Source organism: Balaenoptera ricei, chromosome 8 (genome assembly GCF_028023285.1).
Source record: "Balaenoptera ricei isolate mBalRic1 chromosome 8, mBalRic1.hap2, whole genome shotgun sequence".
NCBI lineage: Eukaryota > Metazoa > Chordata > Mammalia > Artiodactyla > Balaenopteridae > Balaenoptera > Balaenoptera ricei.
The window spans coordinates 100,052,627-100,070,498 of record NC_082646.1 but is presented as its reverse complement, the minus strand read 5'-3'; the positions used below and the strand labels follow the sequence as shown (position 1 = coordinate 100,070,498).

The window sequence follows — 17,872 nt, the reverse complement described above, 5'->3', positions numbered from 1 at the left end:
GAAGACCCGCCCCATCCACACTTAGCCTGATGAATCTTACTCAGCATGCTAGTGTTAGTGCCTCTGACAGGCCTTCCTTGAACCCCCAAATCTAAATCAAGTCTGTCCTTTCAAAGAACACTGTACTTTTCCTTGAATGCCCCTATCATTTGTAGCTTTAAATTCATTTGTGAGATCATTCTTTTAATGCCTCTGTATACTTGTAGCCTCCCCAACCATCAGACTGTAAGTTCCAGGGACCCAATATATCTGTTTACTACTGCTTCTACAGTGTCTGGCACATAATATACGCATAATAAATACTTACTCCCACTAAGTGAGTTAATACTGGAAATAGGCATCCCTAGGCAGATAGGTATAGGACTCTTTTAGCTCCTTTAGCTGTGCTTTCTCTTGTTTCTCTTGTTTTCCATTCTATAGCTTTAAGAACTCCTTCTTCCATTCACACAAGAAAGTGATCCTAGAGATGGAGCAATTCTTTTTTTCAGACTCATGTTCTTAATTTTTTAATCAGGGTCTCTCAACCTCAGCACTATTAACATTTTGGGCTGAATAATTATTTGTTGTGGGGAGGGATGTCCTGCTTATTGTAGAATGTTTAGCAGCATCCATGGCCTCTACTCATTATTTGCCAGTAATACCTACTCCCAAAAATGTCTCTAGGCATTGCCCCATGTCAGCAAAAATCACTCCTGATTAAGAACCACTGTTTTAAAGTGTGGAAATGTCAAACCTTTTACTCTTTTAGAAGAATTATGTTTAGAATTCAGGTTATTGAATGATGCCTGGGTTGTAAGAGGATTCTACCAACCCAACTGGATCAAAATAGTGCCCATTTCTATCTTGTTTCTGTAGCACCCCCAGGGTATCCTTTGAAAAGGCCATTAGTGATGGTCTAATTCAGGGCAATATTCTGATCTTAGAAATTCAGTCCCCTGGTCTGTCCTAGAAGGATGAAGGAAAGGGGTGGTGTTTCTGAGGAAACGAATGTCTCTGAGACCCTTCTGGAATTGGCAATCCCCTACAACTTTCCTAGGGGCATGTCCCAGAGGACAATAAAAGGGAGACAAACAGCCCATTCTGGCATGCTTTTCAGGATCTCTCACTCCAAACAAGAAAGTCTGAGAGGCCTGGTAAAAATAAATATGGTTTAGCACTCCTGGCACAAGAGCAGTTTCTGACAGCCAAGACTTAACTCACCCTAGGGGGTGACCCAGCCAGGGACTATGCATGAAGTTCATTTCTACCCATTGATATTCCCAGTGACTCACAGCAGCCAGGAATGGCTCTGTGCACCAGAACTGTGCTGAACCATGGAGGAGGAGGACTCGGGATGCACACAGAAAATTCAGTCTCTTGAGCCTGAGTCAGACAGGGACAGCCAGCTTCCCTGTTCCTCCTCAATCCCAGAAAAAACAACACAAATCATGCCTTCTGGAAAGGAACCTGTCTTTTGAATACAGAGCAGAAACTGTTTATAAATTCTTAATCCCCTGACATTGAAAGTATGGTGACCGCCTGTTCTGGATTTTTTGGGGCAAATGTATTCATTATACCACATGTCCTTAGTTTTCACTGTGGGGAAAAAAAATGGTCTCCAGAATCATAAGGTCTTCCTCAACAGGTCAAAAAGCAAGTCTTCGTAAGCAACGTATATTGAAACCTTGAGACCGACGAAGGCTGCATCAAAAACGTTGTGGGGAGGAGGGATTGAGAACCAGCCTCTACTTTTTCACCCTTTTCTCCTTGGATTTTAGGCTAAGATGACATAGGCCTTAAAGGTTGACTTTTTCCTAGCAGTAAGATCAAGTAAACCTGACCTGACTCGACTGCCGCCTTCAGTCAGCAAAAAGAACTACATACACAGAAAATGCCTCATGGTATTTGTTACCATGGTGATGTTAGTTCAACATTTCATCTGCATAAAAATTTTAGGCAAAACAGAATAGAGAAATACTGGCTAAGAAGCAGTTAACAACGCATTTTTTTCCTTGCTATTGCAAAGTTAATGTTAGCTTTGGTCAAAGATGGTAATTTGAAGTGAAAGCCTTTGAAAAATTGCAGACAAGCGAGGATGAAATGGCAACCAATCCATTGGAGAAATCTCCCAATATCCTCTTTGCACTGTAACAAATTACTCTCCCCTCAGCTAACATGGCGCATTTGGGGCTTCCTCACTCTATTTACTAGTGAGAAGAAAGTGGTTTAACAAAATTGCAGATGATCCAAAGCCAGAAACTGTTGGCATACCAGCTCGGAGGGAAAAGCGATATACAGGACCCTAAGGAAGTTGGGGGCTTGGACAAAAGTATCAGGACAAGATTCAACCTAGAAAATGGCAGGTGGTAACAAAATTAATCCATGTTATTAATATGCACTGGGGAGAGGCGTAGGCCACAAAGCTAAGACAAGAGAGGAATTTATAACTTTATGTACTAACCCAAAAGTTAAATATTGCTAGAAGGCCCTAGAGACTGAAGCTGGGAGGAGGCTGAGGTCTCTGAGAGAATACAACTGCAAGCGAGGGCTTACTTCCTTACCCCCTTCCTTTCTTGCCAGGATCTGAAAGTCAAAGAAGGTGAAGAGGCTAACTACGCTGATTTACAAAGACAGCGAGGAGGAACTACGTCTGGGCCAATTCTGGACGTCTGAGCTGGGGCGACAGGGCCCAGACAACCACCTCAGGAAATGAATAAACGAAAAGGGGAGGTCGTAGAATTATTTAGCTCTAGAACAACGCTGCCTAGGCGGGGGTGGGGGGGAGGGGTGGAGAAAATCTCAGGAAAGGAATTTTGACAGTGAGAACGCTAGTTAAGACACAGCACTCCAGGCCCCCTGATGTCCCTTGTTTGATGTCCATAAAGACCGAGAGGATTATGCATTAGCAAGCCTTGTGTATTCTGAGACATCAATAAAGTCTGGACTTGGGGCCGGTAGGGGGGCCGGGGTCACGTCCAGGCGACTTGGGTCAGCCTGGGTGCACCTCTCTGGCACAGAACTAGAGTGAGGGGGATCCGAGAGTTGCCGCTAGGATAAAACCTTTTTTAAGTTAAGGACTTTAAAGCAGTAGTACTGGCGACAGTGAGGGGGGGGGGGCTCTCTTGAGGGCTAGGAACGTGGGGGCGGCTTGAAGAGAAGCTGGGCCAGCGCTGCAGGCGCCGGCGGGTGGGGTCCGGGGACCGGGGGGCGGGGGCCGAGGGCGGAAAGGGGCCGGGCCGGCGCTGGGGGCGGGACCAGGCGTGGTGGCCGTGGCGGGGGCTGCGGCGCTGGGGGCGGGGCGGGGCGGCCCGGCCCGGGACACCCCCTCCCGATCCACTGGTGGGGCGGCTTCGGCTTCGGCAGCAGTGGAGGCGGCAGCGGCCGGAGGTCGACTTGCGGGGTGCGGCCGCCACCGTGGACCGGGACGCTTCCCCTAGGGGACCCTCCGTCGACACCCTCCGCCGCGCCGTCCCGCAGGAGCTGGCGGGACCCCCGGCCGGCAGGGAGCGCCGGCGGCGGCGGCGGCGGCACCATGAGGCGGCCGTGGGGCGCGCTGCTGCTTGGCGCCCTGCTCTGCGCACACGGTAAGCGGCGCCGCCGCGCCCACGCCGACCGGCCCAGCGGGAAAGTTTTTCCCTGGGTCCGTCCGCTGCAGGACTCACCTCCCGAGGGCGGGACGGCGCAGGCTGGGGCCTGGGACCCCTCGCCCTCACTCCAAGCAGCAGCCCGGAGATTGTGTTCCAGGGAGGGGACCGGGAGCTCCCCCAACTCCTCCAGTCCGAGACGGGGCAGCGGTGGAGGAGCTCCCCGGGCTCGGGTCTGGGCCAGGCTGGGGGGAAGATCCGAGGCGCTCGCCCGCCTTTCCTCGCTGCTCTTTGAAGAGCTGGGGTGCTTCCCTTTTCAGGTTTAGACAGGGTCTCTGTGTCCTTGGTGCGAATGAATGTGGGCGAAGAAAGGGAGGCGGGGAAGGATGGTCGCTAAACCATAAATTGTAAATAGTCCTCCTTCCAGGGACTGGGGGTCTCGGGCGGATTGCGGAGAGGCTCCAGAGGAATCTGAATACTTGAGCTCTGGGGATTCCTCCACTCGAGGAACAGTTCCTCGGACTCCGAACCATGCTCCCGCCGAGGGTCCTTGGGCACTGCCTGCTCGCAGCATCTTCACTTAGTGGTGTTTTGGGTTCCCTCTCCTGGTTGTGACCAATCAGCTTCCTGCCCTGGATCCTTCCCGGAGGGGGGGAGGGGGAAGCAGGGTTGGAAAAGGGGCAGAGGAGGGACATAGGGAAGAAACTGCTGGAAGGCTCCCGCAGATCCGCCCTGGCCGGGATAGCTGGGCGGGTATCGCCGAACCTCAGAAGGCAGCCTCCCGGCCCTCGCGGTGGCCCTCGGGGAAGCTGGAGGGATGGCAGCAGGACTGCTGCTTCATCTGCTCCTTATTAATAACTTGTTTGGTGCCGGTACGCAACTGGTGTGTGTGATTAGGGCTCCAATGGAATCTGTTTCTCCGCAACCGGCTAGGACCGTGGGTGCACCCCGTGATTTAGCAGCTGCCTCTAGTTTGTGCCCAAAGATCAAAGAACTTTGATCTTTGAATCCCAACCCTATTCACCCACCGCTGTTCAGCCGGGGGAGATCCGAATCTTCCCATTCTCCCCGCTGCCGGGATGAGGCGGTGGGGTTCAGAATAATGGGGTCTGTAGACCACGGCCTTGCGCCAATTCTGTAACGTAAAGGGAGCTCGTGTGGAAATAGTGCAGATTTCGGAACTTGCCTGGCAGGGCGTGGAGATGCCTGAGCACTTGTTTTAAAGGTGTTTACCTCCCAAATCCAAAACAGAGTTCTCTTGTCTGTTATTTAAACTACCCGTGGGTTTTAAATGACTTTTTCCATGCCCACTCTAACCCGACCGAGCTCTTAACTCTTCCTCTCGGAGTAGTAGCCCGGCCGACCCACGTTCCTCTTTGCACTGTGCTCTCCCCCTCCCGAGCTCTCTCCTAGAAGGTTATTTGCAGCCTCTCTGGCGTGTCGGGACAGCGGCCCTACTGGGGTAGGAATGTAGCTGCTCTTCCCACCGCATGGGCCCCTTAAAGGGACAGCTATGCTTTTTGGGGGCTTTTCCCCTTCGGGCTGCAAGGGAAGAGGATGGAACTTTCCTCTCGGCCCCCTGGAGGAAGTTTTGAAAAAGATCAAGGGAAATGGCAGGGCACTGAAAAAAAAAAAGGGGGGGGCTAAAACGGATACCAACAAAGCCAGAGAGGAGATTGTCGCCTTCTGCCCTAGGGAAAGGGGAGCTGGAAGGTTCCGGGCTGAGACTGGCCAAGAGGATCTTTATCGCTCCAGAGCTGTCAAAATTGCCTACACTACATCTGCATTGAGAACGGGGGGTAGAAAATTGTGTATATTTTATGCTTCATAGAAGAAGGATGGGAGGGTTCTGGGTAACTATTTGGGTTCTTTTTAAGGACAAAATATTTAATGGAAACTTCTAAGCATGGGAGGCTTTCTGTGCATGTGAATAAGGACACTCCGTGGCACCAAGATCTAAACTTCGCCTGGCCTGATACTGAGCCATCCTCAGAGGCTTGGAGGGGACAGATTCATGGTTCATCAACCAGTGAGACGGAGCAGTCGCTCAACCAAAAATATCACCCCAAGGATCCCGCACTATGTTCCAGGGGCTCAGGGAGAAGACAGTGTGTCATAGTAGATCAGTTAGGCAGATCTGACCTCTGCTAGGAATGAATTCAAGACAATAAGATATAAGGTGCTTATTTGGATGCTGCTAGTACTTGGGGCTTTTCCTAGAGCCTGTGGGTTTGGCCTGAGCCTATATAATACTCCAACCTTAAAGATTTTGGAAGGGAACCTGATTGCTGGTAATAGCCCTGGGTATCTTCCTATTGAGGGTTGACGTGAGGCCTCAGACAATCCACCACCATTTGAAGAGTGGAAACCACGTTTGTCTTGGAGATCTCTTCCAGGTAAGCTTTGGTAGATAGAGGGTTATTTCTGAGGATGAGTGCAGATGAGTGGAGCTGAGACTGGTTTCTTTTCCATCTGGTGTTGTCATGGAGCTTGGTTGACCTTGTCCCTGATCTTACTGGACTTGTGAATGATGCTTGGCTTGTCACTGACTTTGGATTTCCTCTTCTGTCCCCTGTTGCATATCAGATAACATCTTTGGGACTGGCACATGGTATTAAGAATGACAGGTGCAAGGGAACTGAGTATGGCCATGTCTGATACAGAGCACGTTGGGCATGTCCATTTTCTGGTCCAGCAGAGAACACAGGAAATCACAGAGGACAGGATATTTTACAGGTCCTTCTCATTCTTTCTACGGATTGACTGCTAATCTTGATCCCTAAGAAGAAGGAACATGGGAGAGACTGGCTATGTCGCTTCTCCTTTGAAGAGAAGATTGATCCTAGGGGCTTCCAAAATAGGAACAGAATTTTGGAGACTACTTTAAAAAGTTGTCTTGTCTTTTTTTGTGATTGGACACATCTCATAATTTCAAGACAGTTCCATGCCCATGGCCGACTAGGTCTGTTAGCCTGTTCCAGCCACAGTCTCTACATTCCTTGACGCAGTTTAGCCATGAGTTTTGTCACAGTTGCCTGGACATAGGGCATCTGGCCCCAGACTGTGTCTGGATTACCATCTCAACTTCAGCATTGGAAGACCTTTTCTCCTTCTCAGCCTGGTGAGATTCAATATCCCAGGAAAGACTTCATGCCAACTGGTTGGCTGGCAGAGCCAGGCTTTGGCCCTATAAATAGCTCTGATGAATGCCTGTACTTGCATCTCTCCTTCCAGCTTCGAGCTGACAGGGTCAGTTCCTTCTCCCCAGCACACTCAGGAGCATTCCCTAAACTGGGCTCTGCACCCATTCATTTGTTCATTCATTCCCCAGACACACATTTGTCAAGTGCTAATCTAATCACTGCATACATAGCTCTTTGATCAAGAAGCAGAGGCAGGCCTGGGTTTGCATCTTGGCTTCGCCACATCTTTGTGACCCTGTACAAAACACTTTATCACCCTGAACTTCGGGGTTCATATCTGTAAGTGGGGGGCGGGAGTGGAGTAGTAATAAATTATCATGTGAGGGTCTTGTAAAAATTAAATGAAATAATAGTATGTTCAAACCATTCAACACAGAATCTGACAACTACTCTGTTACCATAGGTCTGGATAAATGTTAGTTGTTTGTTAGCATGCTTGCAGAAGTGGATTAGAGACGGTTCTCGCCTTTGGACTACGGGAACCAGACAACCGTAGTTATACTACAGTGTCATGTGCTAAAATGGAGGCTCAGCCCTTCATTCATTTCAGCTGGTTTTTTGCTTTCTTTTTTTTTTTAAAGATCTTGCCCTTTCTTTTCCCCCTTGAAAACCTAATGAAACCTAAGCATATTTCCCTCTTGTCCACACTTCAAAAAAGAGATCTATTAAGCGATACCATGAGTCTAGGGGGCCCACTCTGCCTTAGTTCTCCTGGGAGAGGGCCTGGGATATGGCGCTTTCCTCTGAGAGCTTCCCTGTTAAAAGCCCTGTGGTCAGGGATGCAGCCAGGCATCTCACCCTAAGGGTGCTGTGACCCGGGGTGAGAGGTGCTGGCTGAGGTCTCTTGTAGCTGGAACAGTTTAGAATTCCAAGCTCTCCCTCCCACTGGCCTGGGAAAGGAGTCAGGCCCCAGAGCTCATAAGATAGTAATTGCCCCAATTTGGGGGCCGGGCGTTGTGGAGCTGCCTTCCTTCATGACTACTGTCTTCAATCAGGAATCCTGTCAGCGTGCAAGGATAATTGATTCAGGTCTCAAGCCCACGACTCGCTCCTCCCTCCCCCCCCCGCCAGCCCTCAGCTCCTCCACCCCCAAGTTTGACCCCTGTTGTCTCTTTGTTTCTTCCATTTAAGTTGGTGCCAGAGATGTGATGGTTTTGGGGGCTGCGGAAAGTTGACCATAACCAAGAGCAGCCGTTCAAAAGAGCTGATTCTCTAGCTTTCCTGGCTGTCGTTTGACTCCATTTTCTGTTCTGCATTTTCGATTTAGCAAGAAGCAAACATCCTTGGTGCCCTTGGGCACCTCTTACGCCCTTCTGAGCAAACTTTATTCTTTCACGGCACGTAGGCATTCCCATCCTTGCTCACAGCTGAGTGGATTGCCTGCAACCTTCCCTAATGCTCTGCTCCCCTGCCCATTCAGGTTAGAGTGAGAAGGGGAAGGGCGCTGCCTGAGCCCCAGCTGGGAAAAGCCTTGCCCAGGACTCGGGACTCGCTGCAAGCCCGGACATGGCCTACAGGAGCTCCCCCCTCACCTCTGTGCTGAGCCAGGGAGGATCGGAGTTGCGAGCAAAGCCGGAAACAAAAGACTGGGAGCAAACCTCCCATCTGGCTGAGAGGCAGCACAAAGGTGCTGCTGCATAATTTATCACCGGAGGTTTTCTGGGGCCGGGAAGCTCCTGGCTCCAGGCAGCACCTTTTTGGAGGAGAGGGTCCCTCCCCCTGTCCCATCTGGGTGTAGGGCCAGGCAGGTACAGATTAGGGTATTGGGAGAAACACCTGATCAGCACGTGAAATAAAGAAGCTTTGAGGTTGGAAGCACCTCCAGCGATTCTCTCCTTGCTCAGCAGCTCCACTTCCTGCCTGGCCTGCAGGGCAGGGGTGGGGGGGAAATGCTCCAAATGTTCCCTTCGTTGGCCCCAGCCTTGGGAACCCGACTGTCACCGTGGCATGGATGAGGACAAGAGATAGTTTCTCTGTTGGGGACTACAGCCTTCTGGAAACCAAATACAGATGCCAGGTTCTAATATCCATAAGCCTAGCAAATAAGAAAGGGGAGTTCCCTCCTTTTTCCACTCCCCTGCCACACTCACTGGCAGTTTAAACGAGCAATTTCAACCACAGGTTCAGAGAAGCAGTAAAAGTGAATGACTTTAAAATATACTTCCCCCAAATGAGAATTTCTGCTCCTCTGGGAGTGATCTCTGGTGACCATTTTTGCCCAACAAGCTGGGAACATGTGGTCTAAAAATTACAAATGTATTTCTGGGGCATTTAACATTTGTGAATCTTTTGCTGTATTGCTGGCACTCAAAGTGTTAGCGTGTTTTATCACATTTACTCCTCACCGTATCCTTATAAGGTAGATTCTGTTAGATTCCTGTCTTACAGATGGGAAACTAAGGCTTAGGCCATTTGCTGTCACACAGCTAGTGAGTAACTGACCTAGGATTTGAACCCAGAGCCTAAGCTGTTAACTCTCTAATCCATACTACCTCTTAGAATAGAATCTTTTGTATCTAAGCTATACCAGAAGGTCTTGGTCGGGACTGTCTGTATTTTATCTTAGATTGCCCTCTCCTCTGTGTTTTCAGTCTTCATCTTCTCAGGGAATCCCAATGCATAAAGAATTACCTTTCAGGTGCTTTTTGATGGAGTGAGGCTTAAAAAAGCTCCCAGAAGGGGAGATATGGTTTGTTGCTCCCTGAAGCCACGTGTTACTCTGTGGACCTTGGGTTTTGAGATGTAAGGGGAGAGGAAAGCAGTACTTTGAGCAGCCCCTCAGAGAGCAGAGCCACATTCAATCCCTGTTGGATTTGTGAAACTGTTGACTAAGCTTCTAAGCAGGGTAAGAAGCCTGTATGGCGACGCAGCTACATTACTGGGTTGAGAGAGAGGTCACAGATGAAGATGATGGAGTTAATGACAACAACAACAACAAAAATAATAGCTGCTTATGTATTATGTATAATAGCTACTTTATATGTATTATTTCATTTAAACCTCCCAGCAACCTTATGAAATAGGTACTGTTATTACCCCCGATTCACAAAAAAGGAAACTAATCCATTTCTAAATTGCTCTGTAATTTAGGTTCTAAATGCTCTTTTCTATATTTGCCTCCTAGGAATTGGTTGATGATAAATTAGGTAAGAGTAAAGGATACCATGTACTTCAAGCTCCCCCAGAGAAGGGCAGTAAAGCAGGACTCTTGCCACAAGACTCTCTCCCACCTCTTCCTGTGGTCACTCATGCCACCAACTTAACCCATGGGAACAGCACTGCAGCTTGGCGCACAGTTGGATTTTTAGACATCTCAAGCCCTGAAATATTAAGGCTTAATCATGGGGTGGATGGATAAGACAGTCTGGGTGAGTCAAATTCTATAATAGCAATAGTAGGTGCTACCATTTATCAAGAGCTTAGTATATGCCAGGCATTATGCTAAGGGCTTTTTATGAATTAAGTAATTCAATTCTCATAACATCCATGGGAGGTAGGGGCTCTTATTATCCCAATTTTCCAGATGAAAAACTAAGGTATAAAGAGATTATACGTGGTCCGATGGCCAGGAATTAGCTTAGTTTTGTTTCCATGTTCTTAACATTATGCTCTTCTGCCTCATAACTTTGGAAGCTGACCATTAAGGACTTCTTTTCTGTGTTTAAAACTGGCAAGAGAAGGCTGACCTTGTTGGGACCAATAATCATGTGTCTTATGATATCACTTTTGAGAGGGCCCACTAGGAGAAGACTTTATCAGATAGATGTTCAAACCAGGTAAGACTGGCCTCTAGGGATCTAGGGACAGAAATAAGGAGAGTCACGGCATGTCAGTATCACAGCTTGATAATACAGCCAGTGAAAGGAACTCTTGTTGGAGAAAGGAGTGAACTTAAGCTGGATAGAACTAGGAAGCCACCTTAAAAAGAAGATTCCTGTTTTCTTGATTATAGGGTAGGTAGGAAATAACCACTTTCATTTTTCATATTCTGGGCTTCTCTTTTCCTATGACTCCCAACTGTTATAAGATTCTAATGGAATGTGTCATTCATTCATTTTACAAACTTGTATTGATCATCACTACATACCAATCATTGAACTGTGCACTGAATACAAATACAAAGCTCTATATCATACAGTTCCAACCATCGCGAGGCTTCTGGTCTAGTAAGTGAACAATGGTCCCACAGTGGGCTAAATGCTACCGTAAGAGGAGATACCAAGGGCCTCTGGGGCACACAGCAGGGGCTTTCAATTCAGCTGAGGCTTTGTGGGTCCAGGTGGGGCAGCATCAGGAAAGGGTTCATGTCCTGGCCTCCTTCTACTGCGAGCCATTTACCTTGTTTGGTATTGGTGCCAATGTTTTCTGTGCAAGCTCTGTCCTCTCAAACAGTGGCTGTATAGCTACCCGAGTCTCTCCAGACTGCAGGTATCTCTTGGGTGAGACTAGATCCATTTCCATGTGGCTTTTGGCTGCCACCCCTTTCAGTTATGTCAGTCTTGTCTCGCTGCATGGGCTTCCCTTTCAGTGAGAGACGCTTACTGAGTAAGCTGCCCAAGGAGCTGAAATCAGTGGATTGGTCCCTTGATTGGCCTGGATGTAGTTCAGAGTCATTCCAAATACCTTATCCTCATTAAATAAGGTTTATATCTTCACCGTTGCTGCCAGTTGTTAGGAGAAGAGAAGAGAGCTTTGGTATGTTGTGAAAAAAAACATCCTTCACTTATATGAGTGATGATTCCTCCCTTCCCCATTGTAATCCCTTCCACGTTGGGGTAGCTGTCATATCCCAACACTCACAGAACACCCCTTAAGCCTTCTCATTTCTGGTTCAACTTGAAAAAGCTGCTCTGTAGCTGTGTATAGTCACTGTACACCTTGGGCCTCCAAGTGACAGGTGTGGTCCACCTTGAGCTGAGCTTTCTATGGGGTAGTCGGGAGCAGTGCCTCTCTTTTTTTTTTTTTTTTTTTTTTTGCCTGTGCCTCGTGGCTTGCGGGATTTTGGTTCCCTGACCAGGGATCGAATCCGGGCCCTCGGCAGTGAGAGCACAGAGTCCTAACCACAGGACAGCCAGGGAATTCCCAGCAGTGCCTCTCTAACTTGAGTGTGCATCAGTGGGAATCTTTATGGAAAGTCCAGATTCTGAGATCATATTAAGAGAAGAATATTGGTCTAAGGGTCCAAATGGGGCTGCCATCCTGGCTCTCCTACTCACCCCATGACCTTGGCCAAAGTAGGTGATCTTACCAATTAAATGGGTAGTACTGTAATGATTAAATGAGAATGCAAGTGTGTATGCAGAAGTAGCTTGCAAACTGTCAAGAAAAACTGCAAAACATAATCATTTGTTGTCTAAAGCCCTGCCCTTTTCTGGACCAACACAGTACTGAGGCACTCTTTCAAAGGACTAGGGTTCCATACTCTCCTTGCTTCACTACTTTACCTTAGGGCAAGGGAAATTGGTCCTTAGCCTCAGCAGTAGCCAGAAGGAGAGGTCACTGCTTGAGATCCATAAACTCACTGCACATTTGCCAATCCAGAATGCAGAAAGAAGGACCCAAAAATCCCAGTATTATAAATCCCCTGTTTTGATCTCAGGGTATTGGAAATTCTCATGATAGCAATACCACTTATTAAGAGGCAGTATTCATGAAGAGATTAAGAGCAGAGGATCTGGAATTGACCTGCCTGTGTGTGAATGCTGACTCCAACCCTTAGTATCTGTGTGACCTGTCAACAGACTTCCCCTCCCTGTGTCTCAGTGTCCTCAACTGTAAGGTGGTGATAATAATAACAGTGCCACTTCCCAGGGTTGTTGAGAGCATTCAATGATGTGGCATAAGAAAAGCACTTAGAAAAGTATTTGGAGGGCACATGGTAAGTACTCAGTAAATGATGGCTGTATTTTTATGAAGCTTTTGCTGTGTGCCAGCCCTGCGCTAAGCAGTCTACATGGATTATTTAATTTAATCTTTACAAAACCCTTTGCAGTAGAACTGTTGTTATTCCCATTTTATGGATGAGGAAACTGAGACTCAGAGGCATTAACTAACTTGCTCAAAGTTGTAGAGTTAGTGTAGAACCAGGACTTGAACTCCAGCCTCTCTGACTCAAGAATCTGTGTTCTCTCACATATTACACTGTGTCTGGTAGTGTAAGCAGATGGGCGTTTCCCTGCTTTCCTTCTGAAGAAAGCAGTGAGAAGGTGGTCAGATGGCTGAGATTTTGGTTAACCTCCCAGGAAGGCCCTCTGAGCACATTACCATGTATCCTAAAAGCTGGATAACTTGATGATCAGGGATAGTGAACACTTTGGAAGGAGGTCTTTTCCATGTTGATTGCATTAGGTTGAAGGTTCCATGCCCTTTGAGGCCACTGTAGCTTGCAGTGCAGCTGGCAAATAGCTTTCAAGGCCAGAAGCACAGCTGAGTGTTCTAACCGAACACTTCTTAAAATGAAGACCGCGTTTTGCCACCCGCAGTCATTTGTATCCTTTCTTCACTCACCATTCTTTTAGTTAAAAAGGGTTAAAAGCTGTCCTTTATGATCACAGCCAGGACTTGAGTGAAAAGGCAGAATTCCACCTCCCAGGGTCCCAGAGGGGCAGCAGTTGTCCAGAAAGGCTGGGGTTTGGAGTATAATGTGTCTGTTTACTGTATGAACACCCAAGCCAAGAGTTTGCCTGTCGCCGGCTGCCTGACCTTCAGATGTTGCTCTGACATGCAGGAAGTCGTGACTCTTCAGCAACTAACTTGATGCCCACTGGATGGAATGCTTTGTTCCTGAAGTCTGCAGGGGAAACTCAGGACTTCTGCTATCACTCAGCCAAAAGTGGGGCAGGGGGAGGCTAAAAAAAACCCTGAAGGCTCCTCTTTTACCTTCTGGATTCCTTTTGACTTGCATGCAGCCTAAAATGCTGCTGTCCTTGACCTCCTGCTCCTGGTACTCAGGTTCTTAAAATCAAGGCCTTTCAGAAAGAGCTAGCCCCCAAATCCTCATGCCCGCACACCCCCAGCATGCATTTGTGGAGCATCCTTGGTGTTCCCAGGCAGGAGGTTAGCCTCTTTCACATTTATCTTCATGTCCAGCCCTTGTGGCTTTTTTTACACACAAGGAAACAGGCTAAGGGGCTACGGGATTCGTACAAGGTGGCACAGCTGGTCAGTGGGACCCAGCTCTGTCCGCTCCAGGTCCAGTGTTTCCTCCTCCTCTCCCCCCAGTGCCCCTTCTTCCTCTCCATTCTTGTCACCCCCTTACCCTGATCTCCTCCTTGGTGCGGCCCCGCTCCCTGCTGTGCGTGGCTAGCAGCATTTCTCAACCTCCATTGACATTTTAGGCTGGATAACTTCTTTGTTGTGGGTGCCTGTCCCGTACATTGTAGGATATTTAGCAGCATCTGTGGCCTTTATCCTCTAGATGCTGCCAGTACCACCAGTCACAACCAAAAATGTCATCATGCATTGCCAAATGCCCCCCAATCTTCAACTGAGGCCAGTCTTCAATGAAGGAGAAAAATCATCCCTCATTGGGATGATTTTTAGCATTATTCTTAGCCTTATTCTTCCTCTTCACCATTCTTCCCCGTGAAAGAGATCAGCGTCTTGGTGGTGAGCCCCATGGCATGGAGTCCTCTGGAATACTTAGTCATTGCTCTTTCATCCCAGCCAGAGTTCCCTAAAGCAGCGCCTTTAGCTGTGATGAGCTGGTCAAACTTACAAAAGTTCCTCAGGCTCTGGTGCCCAGGGTCTGAGTGAAAAAAGCCCTCATCCCTTCTCAGTGCTCTCAGAACAGGCCCAAGAGGATGGGGCTGGGTCTTCAGTGCTTCCCTGGGAAGAATCCTCTGTCCTGTACTTGCAGAGAGATCTGGAGAGACAGGAGTGCTGGGCTTGGAGTAGGGCCTTCCTATGAGGTATGGAGATGCTGCTCCTTTCAGATGGATTCCCGTGGCTTCTGCAGGAAATCCTGCATCTTTTCTAGGGCAGCTGATTCCCTTTGCATGCGGAAGGGGAGGGCAAGGCCTCAGTTGAAGATTGGGTGAAAGCTGTGGTCCTTCACTCCAGAAATGTACACTTTGCCTGTAGTTTCAGGGGTTCACAGATCCCAAAGGTTGGCCGTCCCTCCCATCCATTTGCAGGTTAGGGACCGGCCCCTGCTTTATGCTTACACTTATCCTTGGGGTGAAGTGGAGACGGAGGGGTCTAGGGCTCCCCCGTTGCTTTTGGTGGGAATAACAGTCCACCCTTTCATTCTGGGCCCTAAACCCTAAGCTGGCCCGAGTAATATAATGCAAGGTGAGGATGTAGTCAAGGAGATGAGCCGAGAGAGAAGCTGGGCCCTGTAAATAGGAAAGGAAGCGGGATGGCAATACGGGAGCTGACTCCTTCCCCGTTCCAGCCCAGGCTGAGGGCAGGGCCCAGCTGAGGGGAGGAAAGGGAGAAGAAAGCAAGGGGAGGAGATGAGCAAGGGAGAGGTGACCCCCTTCTTTCCCAGCTGCAGCAGCCCAGCGGGTTAGATGAATGCTGGGAGGGGGGAGAGTGACCCTGGCAGAACCCTTTGTTCCAGCTGAGGCTGGAGCGGGGGCACCGAGCCATTCACACGCCATCCCAGGGCATCCTGCTGGGCACGCTGGGGAGGGGGCACAGCAGCCGGTCATGGGACTTGGCCAGGCAGATAGCTGGATGCTCAATAGGGAAGCCCAGCAGCGTGCTGCGGAGGCTGCGGGAGGGGCTGCTTCTGCCATCCTTCCTCCAGGCTGTGGCCGGTCCCGCAGACCGGAAGGCCCTGACTGGTCCCAGTCGCCCTGCCCTGAGGCAGCCTGGGTTCCCGGTCCTGCTTCTCCTGGTCACCCTCCTTAAAGCGAGTTCTGACTCGGGGACTCACAGCAGGGCCTGCTTCTCCCTGCTCCCTCGTGTGATTTCTTATCCCTAAAGGGGCTCCAGCATTTTAATTCCCCTCTTATTTCTTGTTCTCCCTGACCAATGTCCTGGTCCTGGGTAGAGGCAAAAGCATCCATAACTCCACCTAGTTTTGGAGGGAAGGATATGGAAACCTTTCTACATCGCCCATGCTGTCCCCAGCTCCCCTTCCTCAAGACCACCAGCCCTCTAGGTGGCATCATTTGTCCCTGGGCCTTTGGTGGGGAGTGTGCAAAAAAACCCTGTCATAGAGGGGATACTGGACTGTTTGTGAGCCCAAAGTCAGAGGGTATCTTCTTGACCATTTGTGCCTTGGAGGAGGAGGAAGGCACGATTCCATGGTCCACACCTCCCTGCAGCATCACTGTGGCCTCCTGGGTGACGGTGCTCCTAGACTTGGCTCCTCTACCTTGCCCCCCTAGAATGGGCTTTGGTTGGGTGGGAGCTGAGCCCTCACTGGTTCCTCTTCCCTCTGCCCAGGCCTAGCCAGCAGCCCCGAGTGTGCTTGTGGTCGGAGCCACTTCACGTGTGCGGTCAGTGCCCTCGGCGAGTGTACCTGCATCCCCGCCCAGTGGCAATGTGATGGAGACAACGACTGCGGAGACCACAGCGATGAGGACGGATGTAGTAAGAACCTCCCCACGGGACGATGGGAAGTGGTAGAAGGTGTGAGGGAGCAAGGACAGGTGTGATGGTGTGTTCTGTGCATCAGCTGTGTCAGACTCAGAGTTGGACTCTCTCGAGGGTGACAGATATTAACAGATGGGTGGTTTCTTCACAGTATATATGGCTTCAGCCCTCCCGTATTGCCCATATTTCCATGCACGTGTGGCCAATAAAACAAACTGAAACAAGTACAGGAGAAAACATTTGAAGTTACAGGTGGTCTCTTTAATTAAATAGATCTCTCTGTATTTATGTGAATATGTATACCTGTATTGCATATCTGTGCATTTTAAAATGTGCATACTATACGTGGATGCCGAGTATTTCTGTGTTTCTTATGTTGGTATTCTGTGTAATCACACCTTTTCAAATAACATAAACTTTGTAAGAAATCACATATTCTCATTAAATCTCCCCTTTCCCCTAGTGTAGTAACATGCACAACAGGCTAGGGTATCCTGTCTTGGATATGTAGTAATATTACTCCTGAGCCAGTTACTTGTCTGGATTCAGGGGTGCAGTCTCCACCCTGCAGCACCTATATCTGAGGGAGGCTAATTAGTCTCATAAGAGTGAAGCTACAACCTGGACCTTATTAACCCTAACCAGTTTAGCTAATTGTGATGATGGTAAATGGCTCACTTTCATGTAGCACTTTTGAGGTCTCAAAAGACCTCGCTGAGTCAATAATAATTATCCCCATTGTACAGTCAAAGAACCTGTAGCTCAGAGAGGGTAACTGGCTTGTGTGATAAGTGATGAGTTCTCGAACTTGAAATTGAGCCCAGGTGTGTCAATCATCACTTAATAAGAGGAAATGGGGAAAAATACTTTTGTTTGTCCTTTCATGTTTTCCTTAACTGCTTTCCTAGTGGTTTTGAGCTCCTTGGGCTCTTCTGCCTTCTGAATCCCTGACCACCACTCCCTGAGAAAACTCTGGCTTCTTAACTGCTGTTTCTGCTTGGTTCTCCATCCGCTGGGGGCAGGCGTAGGAGTCTGTGAGGAAGGACTGTAATTCAGACAGGGAGTCAGGAAAGGATTTCTGGCCCGGTTGAGCCTGCCTGAGTAAGTGCACCAGACTGACACTCGTTTCCCTTCTTTTGCCGGGACTCAGTGCTCCCCACCTGCTCCCCTCTTGACTTCCACTGTGACAATGGCAAGTGCATCCGCCGCTCCTGGGTGTGCGACGGAGACAACGACTGTGAGGACGACTCGGATGAGCAGGACTGTCGTGAGTGCTGGCGGGGCTGGGCAGGTTCCATCAATTTTCAATCAGAGAATGATGCCCCAGGGACTTCCCTGGCAGTCCAGAAGTAGATACTTGGCCTTCCAATGCAGGGGGTACAGGTTCAATCCCTGGTGGGAGAGCTAAGATCCCACATGCCTCGCGGCCAAAAAACCAAAACATAAAACAGAAGCAGTATTGTAACAAATTCAATAAGACTTAAAAAAAAAAGAGAGAAAGAAAAAGAAAATGATGCTCCAGCCCGTGGTCTTTGGCTCTTGTCCTCCCACCTCTTCTCT

General features: G+C 49.0%; 1 protein-coding gene across 1 annotated transcript in view; it reads left to right on the top strand.

Moving 5' to 3' along the window:
* Nucleotides 1–3,293: 3,293 nt before the first annotated feature.
* Nucleotides 3,294–17,872, top strand: part of LRP4 (LDL receptor related protein 4) — a 51,475-nt gene continuing 36,896 nt past the window's right edge. Inside the window, exons 1-3 of the mRNA XM_059931526.1 lie at nucleotides 3,294–3,563; nucleotides 16,163–16,309; nucleotides 17,463–17,579. Coding sequence (XP_059787509.1) covers nucleotides 3,512–3,563; nucleotides 16,163–16,309; nucleotides 17,463–17,579 — 316 coding nt within the window. The 5' untranslated portion in view covers nucleotides 3,294–3,511. The remainder of the gene's footprint in view (nucleotides 3,564–16,162; nucleotides 16,310–17,462; nucleotides 17,580–17,872) is intronic.